The sequence below is a fragment of the Mytilus trossulus genome, chromosome 5 (assembly GCF_036588685.1).
Source record: "Mytilus trossulus isolate FHL-02 chromosome 5, PNRI_Mtr1.1.1.hap1, whole genome shotgun sequence".
In the NCBI taxonomy this organism is placed as follows: Eukaryota; Metazoa; Mollusca; class Bivalvia; order Mytilida; family Mytilidae; genus Mytilus; species Mytilus trossulus.
In genome coordinates this window covers 30,099,076-30,119,509 of record NC_086377.1, presented here as the reverse complement: position 1 = coordinate 30,119,509, position 20,434 = coordinate 30,099,076, and the positions used below count along the sequence as shown (strand labels likewise).

The window sequence follows — 20,434 nt, the reverse complement described above, 5'->3', positions numbered from 1 at the left end:
AACACAATGATCGAAAGAGCTGCACAACACAATGATCGAAAGAGCTGCACAACACAATGATCTAAAGAGCTAAACAACTCAATGATCTTAAGAGCTGTAAAACACAATGATCTAAAGAGCTGCACAACACAATGATCGAAAGAGCTGCACAACACAATGATCTAAAGAGCTGCACAACACAATGATCGAAAGAGCTGCACAACACAATGATCTAAAGAGCTGTAAAACACAATGATCTAAAGAGCTGCACAACACAATGATCTTCAGAGCTGCACAACACAATGATCTAAAGAGCTGCACAACACAATGATCTAAAGAGCTGCACAACACAATGATCTAAAGAGCTGCACAACACAATGATCTAAAGAGCTGCACAACACAATGATCGAAAGAGCTGCACAACACAATGATCTAAAGAGCTGTAAAACACAATGATCTAAAGAGCTGCACAACACAATGATCTAAAGAGCTGCACAACACAATGATCTAAAGAGCTGCACAACACAATGATCTAAAGAGCTGCACAACACAATGATTTAAAGAGCTGCACAACACAATGAACGAACGAGCTGCACAACACAATGATCTAAAGAGTTGCACAACACAATGATCTAAAGAGCTGCACAACACAATGATCTAAAGAGCTGCACAACACAATGATCTAAAGAGCTGCACAACACAATGATCGAAAGAGCTGCACAACACAATGATCTAAAGAGCTGTAAAACACAATGATCTAAAGAGCTGCACAACACAATGATCTAACGAGCTGTAAAACACAATGATCTAAAGGGCTGCACAACACAATGATCTTCAGAGCTACGCAACATCTTAATCTCAGCAGCTACTGAATACAATGATCTAAAATGCTGCACACCATATTGATTTAAAGGAACAAAACTATCTCAAGAGCTACACAACTCAATGATCTAAAGAACTACGCAGCACAATGACATAAAGATCTATACAAATTAATGATCTAAGGAGCTACACAACTCAATGATCGTAAGAGCTACACAACTCAATGATCGTAAGAGCGACACAACATAGTGATCTAAAGAGCTTCACAACACAATGATCTAAAGAGCTACACAACTTAATGATCTTAAGAGCTACACAACTCAATGATCTTGAGAGCTGTACAACACAATTATCTAAAGAGCTACATACCACTATGATATTAAGAGCTACGTAACAAAATTAAAAAAAAACTACATAACACTATGATCTAGAGTGCTACACAACCCAATGATCGTAATAGCTACAGAACACAATGGGTTAAAGAGCTACACAACACAATGATCTAAAGAGCTACACAACTCAATGATCTAAAGAGCTATGCAACATAATTATCTAAAGAGCTACACAACTTAATGGTCTAAAGAGCTACACAACTTAATGTTCTAAAGAGCTACACAACTGAATGAACTTAAGAGATACACAACTTAATGATATAAAGAGCTACGTAACATCATGATCTTAAGAGCTAAGCAACACAATGATCTTAAGAGCTACACAACTCAATGATCTTAAGATTTACACAACACAATGAGCTTAAGAGCTACACAACATAATTATCTTGAGAGCTTTGATGCTCCGGAAGGATAAGCAGATCCCGCTCCACATGTTGCATCCTGACGCAATAAGCAATCAACACATGTCTATGGTAACAACATTTTATTTTCAATAACAATGATTTAACTAGCGCATTCACACCTGTCGCATCCATTTGCATCTTTCTTATAATGTCCACCACAGGGTAATATACAAAACATATTAGGACATGTCGGCCCGGTAGCTCTAGGAGGTGGTGTTACTGAAAAATAGTATACAAAACATATTAGGATATGTCGGCCCGGTAGCTCTAGGAGTTGGTATTACTGATAAATAATATACAAAACATATTAGGACATGTCGGCCCGGTAGCTCTAGGAGGTGGTGTAACTGAAAAACAGTGTACAAAACAAATTAGGGCATTTCGGCCCGGTAGCTCTAGGAGGTGGTGTAACTGAAAAATAGTGTACAAAACATTTTAGGGCATGTCGGTCTGGTAGCTCTAGGAGGTGGTGTCTCTGAAAAAAATATACAAAACATATTAGAGCATGTCAGCCCTGTAGCTCTAGGAGGTGGTGTAACTGAAAAATAATGTACAAAACATATTAAGACATGTAGCTCTCGAAGCTGGTGATGTTGAAAATGATATACAAAACATATATAAGGACATGTCGGCCCTATAGCTCTGGTAAATAGTATAAAACATATTAGGACATGGCGGCCCTGAAGCTAAGGAAGTATTTTCATGTACAAAATGATGGTTTGTAATTCGTGCTGCTTTTATAAATTTATTATATTTCAGTTAATATTTGACGCTTTCATATGTACGAAGTATTTACAACTATTTTTTTAATTTCGAAACAATAGTCAACACTTCCGTTCAAATAAGAAATAAACTGGATGACGAATGACTATATGGCTAAATTTACTAATAGCTAGATTTGCTATTTTTTCAGGTCACTTAAGAATATACATATAACTCTTCGCTTCTTTCGGTACGTAATCATCAATGGCTGTCTAATATTTTAACAGGTCTTTATGAAAGTAAATAAAGAGATTCGGAAGCATACACTGTACAAGAACGTGTTATTTTTATCATGTCTATTTTGTTTAAGTTGTAACTAGAATAGACACCCTCAACATTTCCAAAAGAAAGTGATGTGGTAAAATGATTTTGTATGACCGTACACTTCAACAGTATTATGATATTATGTTTTTTAAATGTGAAACTTTAGTTTTCAAATGTTCGATTTTTTTGTTGATTTCTTTCCCTTCACAAGAATTCGAAAATGCCTGTACCAAGGCAGGAATATGGATGATGTGTGATAATTTATTACATTAAAAGGCGAAGATATCGAATAATTCACCGTTTCAAAATCTTATGAACTCTATTTAATACCGATTAAACCAAAAGGTTGTAATAGGCTTACAACGACCGACAAAATGGAATTCAACCAATGACGTGACGCTATTTAATTTTAGGATACACACATTGAAAATACCCACAATTCTCTAAATTCTGAAACGACTTATTAATGTCAATGAGACAACTCTACATGATCCAGCAGAGACAAACTGACAGAGAGACCAACAACAATAGTTTACCGTACAGTGACAAAAGTGTTTCTTTATCACTTTACATATACTATATCATGACAGCTTTTGAAAAGTCTATTTCGTTTATAATAGATTGACTTGCAATCTTCAAAAGTTTTTTTTCAGATGTGATTATACATCTCACAATTTTAACACATGATCATGACTTACCAGAGCAAGTAGAATAATCACAAACTAAACAAAAATTAAAATCATATGTACTACACTCGTTCGGACAATTAGCTGGATATGGTGGACATCCTAAAATATAAAAAGAAAGAACATTTACGTCTAACTTTCTTAATTTGATATGGGCATAATTATAAGTCAACTGTTAACAAAAATACTTTGAAATACATTGGATATTTCTTCTCAGGGAATAGATTAACATAGAATTGTTTTGGTTGGACCTTTTGAAAAAAATCGGTCCACATTGGTCTTCAAATTCGTACATTGATTTGGCTTTTTTTACTTTTTGATTCGAGAGTCATAATTGAATGTTTCGTAGACGAAACGGACGTTTGTCGTACATGTACACAATTTCAATCATTTTATTTAAGATGAGTTTATTAATCATGAATATGGCAGTTAATAAAATACGTTCTTCCTTTGAACCAAGTGACACTGGTGCGTTTTTTTTTATGTAGGCTGGTGATGAAACAGACTTTACTTTATTGAAATCGATTGTGTTTTAGCATAAAACTAGTATAATATTTTTTGTACAAGCTAGAAGTGACTAAAATCTTGTGTTGTTTATAGCAGGATTTCATACTGTAATCTTACCACCTAGAGCTGTTGTAGTTGTTATTATAGTAGTTGGTGTTGTTGTTGCTAAAGTAGTCATTGAAGTCGTTGTTGCATTTTCTGTAGTTGTTTCTACACTATATGATGAAGTTGATGTTACATTATGTGTAGTGATCGAAGTAGACGCAGGTAAGGATGCCCCTTTTGTTATTGGTTTAATACTAGTGAATTTCTTTTGAAAAACTGTAGTCTTCTTTTGAGTCGGTACTACAGTTGTAGCTATCGTCTTAGTTGTTGTCACTGGAACCTGCGTAGAAGTTGTAATCTGTGTGGTAGTAGTTGGAGCTTGTGTAGTTGTAGTAGTTGGAACTTGTGTAGTTGTAGTAGTTGGAGTCTGTGTTGTTGCAGTAGTTGGAGTTTGTGTTGTAGTAGTTGGAGCCTGTGTGGTAGTAGTGGGAGCCTGTGTGGTAGTAGTTGGAGCCTTTGTTGTAGTAGTTGGTGCATGTGTGGTAGTAGTTGGAGCCTTTGTTGTAGTAGTTGGTGCCTGTGTGGTAGTAGTTGGAGCCTTTGTGGTAGTAGTTGGTGCCTGTGTGGTAGTAGTTGGAGCCTTTGTGGTAGTAGTTGGAGCCTGTGTGGTTGTAGTTGGAGCCTGTGTGGTAGTAGTTGGAGCCTGTGTGGTAGTAGTTGGAGCCTGTGTGGTAGTAGTTGGTGCCTGTGTGGCAGTAGTAGAAGCCTGTGTGGTTGTAGTTGGTGCTTTTGTAGTAGTAGTTGGAGGCTTTGTTGTAGTAGTTGGGGCCTTTGTGGTAGTAGTTGGAGCCTTTGATGTAGTAATAGGAGCCTGTGTGGTAGTAGTTGGAGTCTGTGTTGTTGTAGTAGTTGGGGCCTGTGTGGTTGTAGTTGGAGCCTTTGTTGTAGTAGTTGCAGCCTGTGTGGTAGTAGTTGGAGCCTTTGTTGTAGTAGTTGGAGCCTTTGTTGTAGTAGTAGGAGCCTGTGTGGTAGTAGTCGGAGCCTTTGTTGTAGTAGTTGGAGCTTGTGTGGTAGTAGTCGGAGCCTGTGTGGTAGTAGTTTGAGCCTGTGTGGTAGTAGTTGGAGCCTGTGTGGTAGTAGTTGAAGACTGTGTGGTAGTAGTTGGAGCTTGTGTTGTAGTAGTTGGAGCCTTTGTTGTAGTAGTTGGAGCCTTTGTTGTAGTAGTCGGAGCCTTTGTTGTAGTAGTTTGAACCTGTGTGGTTGTAGTTTGAGCCTGTGTGGTTGTAGTTTGAGCCTGTGAGGTAGTAGTCGGAGCCTGTGTGGTTGTATGTGGAGCCTTTGTGGTAGTAGTTGGAGCCTGTGTGGTTGTAGTTGGAGCCTGTGTGGATGGGACTTTAGCTGCAAAAAAGGAGATGAAAATGAAGTGCTTAAATGTTGTTGTTGTTTTTTTTTACACGAAGGAAGTTAATACAAATGCGTTTTTAATGTTAATATACAGCAAATACAGTTTATTAGAATAATCAGTAATCATGATGAAAATGATAAATTATAGATGCCATGCGACCAAAATACTCAAACTGAAATCATCAAGCTTATTTGAAAGCACAAAACACAAACAACTATATATTTGTTTAGGGGCCAGCTGCTGAAGGACGACTCCGGGTGCGGGAATTTCTCGCTACATTGAAGACCTGTTGGTGACCTTCTGCCGTTGTCTTTTCTATGGTCGGGTTGTTGTCTCTTTGACACCTTCCCCATTTCCATTTTCAATTTTAACTAGTATTTTACTTGATGTTTACCTTTATTACAGTCACAAGTTGGACATCCACTGGTTGGATCCACACACATATTATTTGGACACTTGGACATATCAAGCTTTGGACAGTTAGTTCCACCTTGACCAGTTCCTGTATAAGCTTTTAATGTAAACAGAAACATTGTTAGCCTTAAAGTTACACAACACACAAATTATTCTAGTGTATGCATACACCTCATCGCTATTAGCCTACCCGGCCGCTTGACATTTTGACGCATGCAACACTCACTTTTCCATTGTGGCGTCAGATATTTTGTTTTATGACGCCAAAATTTTACGGGAACCTGTGTGACATCCAGTAATGGCGGACAAATAGCGATAAGGTGTATTATAGAATGAAGAATAAATACAACATAATATGAATGTATTAATGTCTGGAAAAACTACAAGAAACGATAAATGATTGGTTTGATATTATACTCTTTTGTAACACTTACTCTTCATACAAAAAAGACTCTTCTCATTCAGAAAATTATCATCCTTTGTTATGTCACACAAACAAGGCGTGAAATAAAATTAAGAATCTATGGTGACACACCTTTCTCGACGGGGAGCTTGTGATATAGTATAGACAGATGACGATTGTAATAAACTTTTTGCTGACATGTATTGTTGTGTGGTTTGGTTTTTCTTGCCTGGACGTACGTAGGTCAAACGTTTCTTTTCAAATTAATTCTTTTTGAACTTACGAGAGTTTTGACCATTTCCGTTCGGATTGCATATAGGACATCCCTGAGAATCAACTGTTATACCGGTCACACAGTTAACAGGAGCTGGATTACATACTGTGGGAGAAATAAATAATTAATTTTAACATGCTTTAATTTTGCAATGATGCACATTCGTATCCGTAATTAACATTTTGAAGTTATTTTGATGACACTAAAAATCATTAGTCGTTAATGTCAATAATACAGGGATTTTTTTTTAATTCTCTTCTGTTATCAAACTATTGATGCTTATTTCGAATTTTATTACATGCATAATCAATTAGTAAGTATAAGGGGGCATATGTAACATGTAATTGTACTTCACGGTCAGTGCTTCATATGTATATTATTTTGTAACAGTTCTAAAATATTTATACAAGTATTGCTGTTATTTTTTATCTACATAAATTGTTTTCGCGGTGCAGACTTTCAACTTAACAAAACATGCATACTGAATAATTTGAATGACAATTAATATTGTTTAGCATAATAAATTTAAAAGAAACATACGATCCCCTGAAGAAGATGACTGCGGCGAACTGATGTTGGAACCTGATGTTTTTGGTGTGACTGCTTGCTGCGTAGCAATTGGAGACTGTGTTACAGGCTGTTGCGTAGCACCTGGGGACTGTGTTACAGGCTGTTGTGCAGCACTTGGTGACTGCGTTACCGATGGCTGTTGAGGACCAGTCTGAGGATTTTGATTGGCATTTAGATATTTTAAATTTCCAACGAAACCACCTGGGACAAAGGTATTTGGTTGCTGCTGTCCACCTGAAATACTATCATGTTTTACATTTTGTTCTGGACAATTCAAGACTTAAATCAAAGTTTCTATCTTATACTATTATGGTTTGCATTTTGTTGCATTTTGTTCTGGACAATTTAAGACTTGGATCAAAGTTTCTATCTTATAATTACTTACAGTTCAAACACTAAAATATTACAGTGTACGAAATTCACACCTGACAGCTTCTTTGAATCTTAATATAATAAAGCTGGATGGTTTCGATTAAACTTTATGAATAATTACTATAAATATCAAAATGACCAGTTTGAGACTAGCATTATGATCATTTGATTTTGCTTGATGTATATGAATTTAGTATTACAGCCGATTTTATTGAGTGTGTAGGGAAAGATGAAATCCTTTGTTTGCTTGCTTGTTAGCTGAACCATGAAGTCATTATTAGGTAAGGTATACTACCCTCATTTCGAAGTATTCTAATCTTACAATGGATTGGTTATCTGTCGGACTAGTCTACTCTTAAAGAAGGATAGATTACCTTACCCAATAAGGATTTCACGGTTCAGCTAACAAGCCAGCTAACAAATGATTCTACATTTCCCTACACACTCAATGGAATCGGCTGTAATTAAATACCTGACTGTTGTGACGCACTTGGAGACTGTGTTCCAGATTGTTGTGTTCCCGATGATTGTTGAGATCCAAACTGAGGAATTTGATTAGGATTTTGATATTGCATATTTCCAACGAAAGCACCCGGATGGAAACTACCGAAACTATATGTTTGTGCACCTGAAATATTGTTCTTGGTTAGATTGATACAAAAAATATTGCACTCTAATCTTTATTTCAGAACCTCAGTTCCTTCAATTCACATCTAACAACTTATTTTTGTTATTTAAATTGGTCATTATTCTTAACATAAAATTCATCAGAAAATAAGTAAATTATTAAATCACTATTGAATATATATTAAGAAAAGAACATTCTCTACAATCGTGTCCAACCTAACAGAAGAGGTGTAACAACATCTCTTGAATAAAACGAAGAGTTTAACAAACATTTTAAAGTGCATTCAGTTTTGTTTTTATCCAAAAATAAAATGGAGATATGGGATGTACGAAAATTAAATATGTTATTATGAAAAGAAATATCAAATCCCAATAAAAATTCCCTGAATTGATATTAAATATTTGTCACTGGACGTTAAGCAAGAACACCTAATTATTCACCTTAAACTTTTCTTTATTCCTCATTCAGGTTTGTAGGGTCATCTCTTTTTCTACCGTGACGATCTATTTCCCAGTGTTGTCGTGAATATGCACGAAAATCTTATTTGAACAATCTATCATAGTTTCCTCCCGATATATATTTAATACCTTACGTAAGTTAACTTATAACGGTATATGCAAGTATACAATTTCCCTACGTGAATTGCTTTCCTCTCGAAATAAACAACATTAAGTTAAATTGACATTAACCATATAAGAGCAAAGGGTTCATTCATCCTGTATTCCTTTATGTCTTGGCCATTACTGTGTTGTGTGTTTTTTTGTTTTTTTTTAACTTATATATGTATCAAAGCAAATTTTTTTTCTGTGATCTCTATCTTTGCCCAATTTTCTTTTTGTCTCGGGTTCGATACAAGTTACAATATGCGAGACATACGCATTGTTATCCGGTGACGGCTGCAGCGGCGGCGACGACATAAACTATATTTTTTATGATACCTAATGTAGCGACGTTTTCTTTGTTTTTGTTATGGGAATTTCTCACTTATTATTAGTAAAAGAATAACCATATTTGAATTCCTTGTTACGTCAAAATGTTCGTCAGACAGTATTCAACTGATTTCGACCTCATTTTATGTATATGTAATGAAGAATAAAGTGCCATGCATAGATCCATTTCTCAAATATTATAAGCAGGAAGTCAACTTTGTTTGGTGTATGGAATGACTGTAATGGGTACATGCCTTATTTTCATGGCTCCTTGGTCAATTATTATGTTTTTCAAGTACTTTAAGCAATAGGTGTATTTGGTGTATGGAATTATTGTAAGGTGTACATGTCTGTTTGGCAGTTATCATCTGACCTTGACTTAATGGTTCATTGGTCAATGTTAAGTTTTTCTGTTTTAAATTATGTTTTTCAAGTACTACATGCATAAGCAATAGGCTAACTACTGTAACATTTTGTGTGTGAAAATAAGGAGATGTGGTTTGATTGCCCATCAGATCACTCTTTACAAGTGCCCTAATTACACAGAGAGTGTTAACTATCGGTCACCTAAATGCCTTTAAGAGCGGATCAAGCCATTTAAAAAAAAGGGGGGGTCCCAAGCCAGAGTAAAAAGGGGGGTGGGTCTAACAACATGTTCAACTTACATTATGATACCTGCGGATATCACAACTTCATAAAAAATTAGGATAGGATACGAGAGACCTATGGCGTCAAGGAAAACACCTAAAAGTCAAGCCATTTTTTTTTTCGAATTAACCTGTTTGACCCCTTTTCTCTGATAAAAATACAAATATTTTTTTTTATAAAAATTTTACTCACCGACAACAGTGATACAATATAAAACGAAACATCGAAAAACAAACATATTTAGTTAGACGCTTGCTGTTTAACCTTTATAAGAATATGGTCGATCTCCGTCCCATCTACACCGAAAGACGAAAAGTTATTTCAGGTCAACAACAGGTGAAATGAATTTTAAATTGATAAGATACAGGTCTATAGTCAACGTATCTGTAAGTATAGATCCTACATTGCTTCATACAAATTTTATGGGATTGATATCTGAAAGGTGACATGATATTTCAAATCTTTCGTAGAGGTCAAATATTTGAAATTTAACATGGAATTATTGGTATTTTTTGGAATATTTGTATCCATCACAAACATGGCCACGTTCCATTCCTTTGCAAAGCTTTGAACAACCCTACTTTTCATCGATTTAAACATGTAACGATTTATTAAAGGCTGGTTGTCTCTTTGACACATTCCCCATTTCCATTCTCAATTTTATAATTTGTTGATCCTCTTATTCATAATTGAATTATCAAATTACCTAATATAAATCATTTAAGGAAAATTAACTAGTCATCATGAAACATGAAACATGAAAACTTAATTAAACGCCTATTTCTACATATATAATAGGTATTCAATGGCGTTGTACATAAATGACATATAAAATACAAAAATACAATATGTATGTACAATATCAAAAATTGAAAATTTATACTGTGATACACAAGAAAAAAGTCAGAAAAGTTCAAAATAATTTTGGAAATACAATGTTTTCAACCGACATTTAAAAATATCCAAAGATTCAGAGTTTCTTACATTTGTACCTAGTTCATTCCACAATTTTGGCCCAATAGTACTAAAGCTTCTATCTGAAAAAGTTTTCTTTTTGTTATATGGGACTGCATAACAACCAATAGATGACTCTGACGACCTTAATGAACGTTTCGACACTTGAGGATTTAACAAATTGATCAAATATGACGGTGCATTACCTACATGACAGTTGTACATATATGTTAAGATTTTAAATGTAATTCTGGCTTTGATCGGAAGCCAGTGTAAGTCAAACAATGCCTGCTTGGCACTGTCATACTTAGAACGGTTTAACACAAGTTTGGCACACATATTCTGTATACGTTGCAATTTATATAAATCAGTTTGTGAAACTCCAAAAAGTATAACATTGCAATAATCTAAATGTGAAATAACCAAAGATAAGACCAAAGTTTCAGTTGCTTCTTTCGATAGATAGGATCTTATGCACTTTGCATCGGCAACTAAGAAGGTGACAATCACGGAGCAGGTTATGCCTACTCATCCAGAGCTTCACATATTTCAGTATAGTGTATAGTGATCAGCCTTTACTTCTCTGCATTACGCTCAGACAAATATTGTTGGTCTATTGGTTTATCGTATTTGAAAGGTTGTTGTGTGTTCGACTTAACTATACCTTTTTGTGACCGCTTAATAAATCACACAGCTTGTATTTTTGTTATTTCCTTTAGGTATTTAATACACATACGTAAAGTAAATAAAACTGTTGTTCGAAGTTTCCTTGACGCCTTTCATTCCTTTCCAAAGATAACATGCAAACATTTGACTCGTCAAACTCCAGTTTCTATTGTGATGCTAAACTAATTTACTATTACTTAAATTAAACTTTTCATACATATGATTTCAAAACGGACCCTGTGCGTACAAGATCGACAGACTTTTCGTCTATGTGGCTTTATTAAACGTAATCTCGTAACCTTAACAGAGGCGGATACAGCCATTTTAAAAAGGGGGTTCCTAACCCAGGCTAAATGAGGAGGGGTGTCTGCTACATGTCCCCATTTAAATGCATTAATCGGCCAAAAAAGGGGGTTAAAACCCCCGGCACCCCCCTTGGATCCGCCAATGCTTTATCGACGCTCTTGTCAATTCCCAATTGTAATATGTTAATGTCCTTTTGTATAGCACATACATACGTACGTAAAATATATCCATCATAATTATGCTTCGGTTTTAAAAAAAAGTATATCTGTTCCTGGGTTTACGTATGAATAATTAATACAAACTATAAAATTGAGAATGGAAATGGGGAATGTGTCAAAGAGACAACAACCCGACCAAATAAAAAACAACAGCAGAAGGTCACCAACAGGTCTTCAATGTAGCGAGAAATTCCCGCACCCGGAGGCGTCCTTCAGCTGGCCCCTAAACAAACATATACTAGTTCAGTGATAATGAACGCCATACTAATTTCCAAATTGTACACAAGAAACTAATATAAAAAAAATACAAGACTATCAAAGGCCAGAGGCTCCTGACTTGGGACAGGCGCAAAAATGCGGCGGGGTTAAACATGTTTGTGAGATCTCAACCCTCCCCCTATACCTCTAATCAATGCAGAAAAATAAACGCATAACAATACGCACATTAAAATTCAGTTCAAGAGAAGTCCGAGTCTGATGTCAGAAGATGTAACCAAAGAAAATAAACAAAATGACAATAATACATAAATAACAACAGACTACTAGCAGTTAGCTGACATGCCAGCTCCAGACTTCAATTCAACTGACTGAAAGATAATGATTTCATCATATGAACATCAGGCACAATCCTTCCCAAAACAACTGTATTGATATATTGAAATAATTATTTATAAAACTCGAGCTTTTTAAATACTTTAATCAATACAAGAACGACAACTCTAGAAGAATGATGCAACTAGTAGAAACGATATATAAACATGATCAGGAGATTGTGCAATATTTGTAAATAGCTTGATATATATGTTACATTAAAATAGTGTAACTATCTTGTTGGAACTTCTCTTGTTATTCAGGTAAATATAAATAAAATTTAGCATACGAAGTTTGCATATTATTTTACTTAATTACATAATTGTGTGGTATGACTACTAGCATGACTATATAATTAACTGTATTTAAAGCTTAACACGTATTATATAAATATAGAAATAAATCAATTAATGAAAAGAAAAAACATACACGTCAAGTCTTTGAATTTCTCTTATGTTGGGATTATTTTATTTGTTTGTTTTAGTAGGGTTGAGATAGATAAAAGAGGGACGGAAGATACCAAAGGGACAGTCAAACTCATAAATCTAAAACAAACTGACAATGTCATGTCTAAAAATGAGAAAGACAAACAGACAAACAATAGTACACATGACAAAACTAAAGTATAAACAACACGAACCCCACCAAAAAACTAAGGGTGATCTCAGGTGCTCCAGAAGGGTAAGCAGGTCCTGGTCCACATGTGGCACCTGTCGTATCGCTTATGTGATAACAAATCCGGTAAATAGTCTAATTCGGTAGGTCACAGTCATGAAAGGGAAAGGGATTTTAGTTACGACGTAAGGAACATATCCGATATCATTTGTGAAACGGTTATTCAATAACTGTCAACCAACTCGTGATGGTGCCCGTAAAATTTACGAAGGGATGAATTCAACTTCCCCATTTGGAACTCTTGGTTGAATAGCTTCCTTGTGGGCAGCAACCCTCTATCAAGAAATTGTCCGAATACATTGGAATTCAGGTAGTATGTCGATACCAACTGAAATAAGGTCGTATAATGTCATGGTATGAATGTAATGCTGTTTATTTGTACATCGATTTCTAGTTGACCAATCCTTTGAAAATAATAGCACTAAATCATTAATGCTAGAAAAAATATATGAACAAACGTCGCATATGTTTACGGAAAATGAATAATTGGAGTATTGATGAGGGGACTTTTTTTTTATATAAATTGTCATCCTGCCGGGGTTTTTTTTGTGGCCAAGTTGCACATCCTGCCTTTTTTTTACTCAAAACTCCTGTCCTGCCTTTTTTCAAATTTCATACTAGCACCTCCCTCCCCCTCCCCCCATAAAAATCAAATGGTAGCTCCCTTACCTGAGTTGATATGTCTCTTGATTTTTTTGAGGACTGTTTGGAACTATGCCAGCTGATTTTACCAATGTCATAGGTTTGTTACTGGACGTATCGATATGTTTTCGTAAATTATTATAACAGACCTAAAACGATTATTTTGGGTTTTTTTTTCAGGTTCAATATGGAAACTAGTATCGTGTGCACTGAACATCTAAAGCCATACACGTTTTATTGCCCAAGACACATAGATATTCTGTGTTCACAGTGTACAGTAAACTACGTTCACAGATCATGTCATTTTTATTATATAGATGAGCTCATGTCGATCACTTACTTTAACCCACTTGTCAAACAGGCGCACGAATCAGTCACTGCCAGTCTAGAGAATATCGAACAAATAGTTCATGACATGAAGCAAAATCACAATATCGAAAGTGTCAATCACAATACCGTAAGTATAATTTCGGAGAACAATCACAATGCTGGAAAGGGCAATTCGGAAACCAATCACAATGCTGGAAATGTCTATACGGAAACTAATCACAACATCGGAAGTGACAGTTCGGGAACCAATCACATAAGCAGAAGTGACAATTCGGGAACCAATCACATTACCAGAAGTGACAATTCGGGAACCAATCACATGACCAGAAGTGACAATTCGGAAACCAAATCTCACATGATTGAATGTAGTAAACAATATGATTCGGTTAAAACTTCAATAGTCTCTAGAATGAACGAGTTAAAAGGCTGCGAAATGACAAATGAACAATTCTGCTTCGTTGTTACAACGTTCCGATTTCTTTTCACTTTGGGCAATATTTTACAAAATGTAAAAAAGTGTTTTCATAAGAACGAATGTTGTACATCGCTTTTGAAAGCATCCCAACAACTTATTACAAACTTTCATCACAATATACAGATGAGAGAGAACCCATGTTTGGTGAATTTCAGCAGTTATAGTAAAACTCAACCCGTAAGCAATTATTCGGGTAGATGGGTGCTCGAACTCAAATTGAAAGTTATTTTACCAAAAGGAGAAGGAATTTTTTTGATAAATTCGTGTTGGTTTATGCCAGATGGTAAAATGGTATTTCTAGTCACATCTGTATCGAGTCGTAGTAAATCTCTGATTATTCACGATGAATATGGTTCGTATATGCAATCTATCCCCATATATGGACGAATATGGGACGTAACTCCGGTTGGTATTAACAAGATTATCGTTCGTTATATTGATTGGAATTGGTTTGAGGTCCTGGACTTTTCCAAGCCTGATCGTGTCCAATCAAGGATATTACGACACATGTCCCTCAAAAACGATTTAAGGTTCAGTTCACCCGATAATTCTTTCATGGATGTTTATCGTCCTTCTGGTGAAATTATTACGTCATTTCCGGTAGGAAAGGATAGATTATTCACTGAAATGTGTTCAGACAAGTCAAATATTTATTTGATCGATAAAAAGCGAAACATCTTGAACTGCTTTAGAAAAGAAGGCACATTAAAACATCTGTATAAATTCGATAACGGCTTATGTATAACTTCAGTCGTAGCAATAGGCAATGGATACGTTCTGTTAACTGGTGAAAACAATCTAGCTGTCCTTAATTTTGACCAAAGAATTAGACAAAATGTTATAGTGGACGGAGTAAAAAATTATGAGAATAATGGTATGTGGACAAGTTTTAATCCTACAAATAACACGTTGTTAGTGTGTAGTGGAATTGACGAATTTGCGTTATTATATAACGTCAAAACTGCAGACAACTAAATGTGTAATCCAAATTGTTTTATGAAAGAGAATGAATTTAAACACAACAATGTATTTTAATTGGTGTATTTTTTCACAATAAAACAGCACACATAGATACCAGTATGACAAAATATCATTAAAACAATGTAAATATTACTAAATAACATACAAGCAATAATTTAAAAAAAATAATACCAATCTTGTTAAATAACTAGAGGCTCTAAAGAGCCTGTGTCGCTCACCTTGGTCTATGTGCATATTAAACAAAGGACACAAATGGATTCATGACAAAATTGTATTTTGGTGATGGTGATGTGTTTGAAGTTCTTACTTTACTGAACGATTTTGCTTCTTACAATTATATCTATCATGAACTTTGCCCATTAGTAACAGAGAACTATATTTGGTAAAAATTTACATAAATTTACCAAATTAATGAAAATTGTTAAAAATTGACTATAAAGGGCAATAACTCCTTAAGGGGTCAATTGACCATTTAGGTCATGTTGACTTATTTGTAGATCTTACTTTGCTGAACATTATTGCTGTTTACAGTTTATCGCTATCTATAATAGTATTCAAGATAACCAAAAACGGCAAAATTTCTTTAAAAATTTCCAATTGGAGGGCAGCAACCCAACAACCAGTTGTCAAATTCATCTGAAAAATTCAGGGCAGATAGATATTGACTTGATTAACAATTTAACTTCTTGTCAGAGTTGCTCTATATGCTTTGGTTTCATAGTTATAAGCAAAAAACTGCATTTTACACCTATGTTCTATTTTTAACCGTGGCGGCCATCTTGGTTGAATGGCCAGGTCATCGGACACATTTTTCAAACTAGATACCCCAAAGATGATTGTGGCCTAGTAGTTTCAGTGGAGATTTTGTAAAAGATTACTTAGATTTATGAAAAATGGTTAAAGATTGACTATAAAGGGCAATAACTCCTAATGGGGTCAACTGACCATTTTGGTCATGTTGACTTATTTGTAGATCTTACTTTGCTGAACATTATTGCTGTTTACAATTTATCTCTATCTATAATAATATTCAAGATAATAACCAAAAACAGCAAAATTTCCTCAAAATTACCAATTCAGGGGCAGCAACCCAACAACCGATTGACCGATTCAGCTGAAAATTTCAGGGCAGATAGATCTTGACCTGATAAACATTTTTATCCCATGTCAGATTTCCTCAAAATGCTTTGGTTTTTGAGTTATAAGTCAAAAACTGCATTTTACCCCTATGTTCTATTTTTAGCGGTGGCGGCCATCTGGGTTGGTTGACCAGGTCACGCCACACATTTTTTAAACTAGATACCCCAAAGATGATTGTGGCCAAGTTTGGAATAATTTGGCCCAGTAGTTTCAGAGGAGAAGATTTTTGTAAAAGATTACTTTAATTTACGAAAAATGGTTAAAAATTGACTATAAAGGGCAATAACTCCTAAACGGGTCAACTGACCATTTTGGTCATGTTGACTTATTTGTAGATCTTACTTTGCTGAACATTATTGCTGTTTACAGTTTATCTCTATCTATAATAATATTCAAGATAATAACCAAAAACAGCAAAATTTCCTCAAAATTACCAATTCAGGGGCAGCAACCCAACAACCGATTGACCGATTCATCTGAAAATTTCAGGGCAGATAGATCTTGACCTGATAAACATTTTTATCCATGTCAGATTTCCTCAAAATGCTTTTGTTTTTGAGTTATAAGCCAAAAACTGCATTTTACCCCTTTGTTCTATTTTTAGCCGTGGCGGCCATCTTGGTTGGTTGACCAGGTCACGCCACACATTTTTTAAACTAGATACCCAAAAGATGATTGTGGCCAAGTTTGGATTAATTTTGCCAAGTAGTTTCAGAGGAGAAGATTTTTGTAAAAGATTACTTTAATTTACGAAAAATGGTTAAAAATTGACTATAAAGGGCAATAACTCCTAAACGGGTCAACTGACCATTTTGGTCATGTTGACTTATTTGTAGATCTTACTTTGCTGAACATTATTGCTGTTTACAGTTTATCTCTATCTATAATAATATTCAAGATAATAACCAAAAACAGCAAAATTTCCTCAAAATTACCAATTCAGGGGCAGCAACCCAACAACCGATTGACCGATTCATCTGAAAATTTCAGGGCAGATAGATCTTGACCTGATAAACATTTTTATCCATGTCAGATTTCCTCAAAATGCTTTTGTTTTTGAGTTATAAGCCAAAAACTGCATTTTACCCCTTTGTTCTATTTTTAGCCGTGGCGGCCATCTTGGTTGGTTGACCAGGTCACGCCACACATTTTTTAAACTAGATACCCAAAAGATGATTGTGGCCAAGTTTGGATTAATTTTGCCAAGTAGTTTCAGAGGAGAAGATTTTTGTAAAAGATTACTTTAATTAACGAAAAATGGTTAAAAATTGACTATACAGGGCAATAACTCCTAAACGGGTCAACTGACCATTTTGGTCATGTTGACTTATTTGTAGATCTTTCTTTGCTGAACATTATTGCTGTTTACAGTTTATATCTAACTATAATAATATTCAAGATAATAACCAAAAACAGCAAAATTTCTTCAAATTTACCAATTCAGGGGCAGCAACCCAACAACCGATTGACCGATTCATCTGAAAATTTCAGGGCAAATACCCCTATGTTCTATTTTTAGCCGTGGCGGCCATCTTGGTTGGTTGACCGGGTCACGCCACACATTTTTTAAACTAGATACCCTAATGATGATTGTGGCCAAGTGTGGTTTGATTTCGCCCAGTAGTTTCAGAAGAGAAGATTTTTGTAAAAGTTAACGACGACGGACGACGACGGACGACGGACGCCAAGTGATGAGAAAAGCTCACTTGGCCCTTCGGGCCAGGTGAGCTAAAAAGGAGAGTTATCGTTTATTACAACGTGCTTAAAAATACCATTGAATGTATATTCAGACCTATAATCGATCTCCATTTAAGATATTTAGTATCAAATTTAACTCCTGCTCGTCAAATGGTGAAACCCCAAAATTGCACAAAGAATCTACAGATTGTCTATTCGAAGTGTACATTTTAGCACCGAACATTTGATTGTTGATTACGTTAGTCTCAGGAGTTTTCCAAAAATTAGCAAAAAATTTAAACACATTAAACACACCCACATACCACTGCGTCACCAATGGAATGGCTTGTCTTTAAAATAAACTCAACTAATCAAAATCTTAAAAAAACAAAATTTAAACATAAACTTAACAAACCGTATGAAATTACCATTGCTATTTGAATAAATATAACAGGAGAGTCACACTATTCTAAATTTAGACGTAAGAATGAGTTAATGCAATTTACCATTGACTGATAAATTGTTTGTCTTACATACTGAAACTTAGAACACGACAAGAGTGTCTCGATAAAATGCAAGATAAACATTCAGGTGCATCACAAAATCAATGAAAACATTTGTAGGAAAGTTTAATTTTTAAAGGATTTTTATACTGCTTGTATGAACAGGATTTATAATAGTAACGCATTGATATTATACAACTTATATTTATGGATATTTCTTGTTTTTTGATGTGAACAAAAATTGCAATGTTTTTTTTTTAAAGACAAATCCCTCTATTGTTTATGCGCATATATACAAGCGCAACAGTACTATGCCGTCAGCGATTTATGACGTCGGGGTTTCCGCGAACTGGAAACGTTTATAAGAGTTATTCCTCTTTGAGCCGATGGAGAGAGTAACAATCGCTTTGATAGGTGAATTTGCCGAGAAGAAAATGAAAATCGTTTTTATATATATGACATGTTCCAGAATTGGATAAAATATGAAAAATGAAAAGAGAGTCAACTATACAGCAATCTAACAACAACAAAAACACAAAAATGACTAAAGAATCGAAACAGAATCTGGATACTCGACAACAAGATGAGCCAATCAAATTATAATGTAATACTTTTTTTCATGAATATTCTACATGTATCGACTTTCGTAGGTTCTTAATTATATCCATACTTTACGTACCTATATATGGATATGGCAAATTGCACTGACATATTTTGAATGTGTACGGCACTTACATTTTTACATCAACACATAAACACCAGCAAAACAGTTAACATACGTTGTATACATGTAAAACAAAGTACATCTAGAGATTTTAACATATAAGCGATGCCTTCTAACATTGTATATTTTTTTTATGACTATTCCGAGTTTGTTCCGATTTACCAACTTTGATATTTATGTATAAGCTGCGTAAGTTTTGTATAAAACAAAATAATCGTGTCTGTGTTAAAAAGTTGTCGGAATGCATATGGAAAAAAATCAATTAAAAAAAAAATTGAGACAAGAGGTCGGACTAGGTTTAATTCAAACTCACGGTATGACAGCTGTATGATTATACTTAGACTGAGTTTCTAGCAACATTACGGAATATTTCGATATTCTTAGATGCCGAAGGATGAATGATCAAAACAGAAATGATGTTAATTAGACCCCGTTAACACTTGCACAGAATTGAAATTAAATCGATCTCTGAAAAGCATCTCGCATTTTCGATCTTAAAAGAACTTGTGCGTTTACATTTAGTATACATTCTGAAGGACGACTCCGGTTGCGGGAATTTCTCGTTACATTGAAGACCTGTTGGTGACCTTCTGCTCTTGTTTTTTCTATAGTCGGGTTGTTGTCTCTTTTATACATTCCCCATTTCAATTCTCAATTTTATTGCAGATCTAAATAATCGGTCTAACCATTTCGATAACAAAAAATCGTAGAAAATTGAATAAGGAAATATTTGGTTCATTAGATAATTATATGCTTCTGCATTTATTAATTCTATTTTTTTATTAACATGTTATAAGTAATTAAAAACAAAGAATTGGCAGAAAAAATACTTATAACGGTCATTTCGTTTGAAGATAAGTAATTTACAGGAAAAAAATAAAATAATGAATACAATTGAAAAGATTTTTTTTAAAAGGTGCACCGAATAACACACGTATAGTAAGCGAATATGGAACGAATAAGTAGCAGGACATCAGTCGAGCACTGCAACGAGTATTTACGCCTTAGTAGAGGGTTATTTTACCTCTTAGAACCAATACATTATATA

The 20,434-nt window shown here is 34.8% G+C and overlaps 2 protein-coding genes across 2 annotated transcripts; one reads left to right on the top strand and one right to left on the bottom strand.

Moving 5' to 3' along the window:
- Positions 1-1,697: 1,697 nt before the first annotated feature.
- On the bottom strand, positions 1,698-9,798 carry LOC134717845 (mucin-5AC-like). The gene is made up of 8 exons (XM_063580339.1): positions 9,697-9,798; positions 7,772-7,927; positions 6,898-7,161; positions 6,367-6,462; positions 5,661-5,777; positions 3,934-5,259; positions 3,322-3,411; positions 1,698-1,816 (listed from the first exon to the last, which is right to left on the bottom strand). Exons 1-8 carry the CDS (start codon positions 9,740-9,742, stop codon positions 1,698-1,700), a joined length of 2,214 nt encoding a protein of 737 aa, XP_063436409.1. The 5' UTR covers positions 9,743-9,798.
- Positions 9,799-12,375: 2,577 nt separating this feature from the next.
- LOC134718749 (uncharacterized) lies at positions 12,376-15,465 on the top strand. The gene is made up of 2 exons (XM_063581434.1): positions 12,376-12,502; positions 13,737-15,465. The coding sequence occupies exon 2, from the start codon at positions 13,744-13,746 to the stop codon at positions 15,334-15,336; it is 1,593 nt and encodes a 530-aa protein (XP_063437504.1). The 5' UTR covers positions 12,376-12,502; positions 13,737-13,743; the 3' UTR covers positions 15,337-15,465.
- Positions 15,466-20,434: the final 4,969 nt, after the last annotated feature.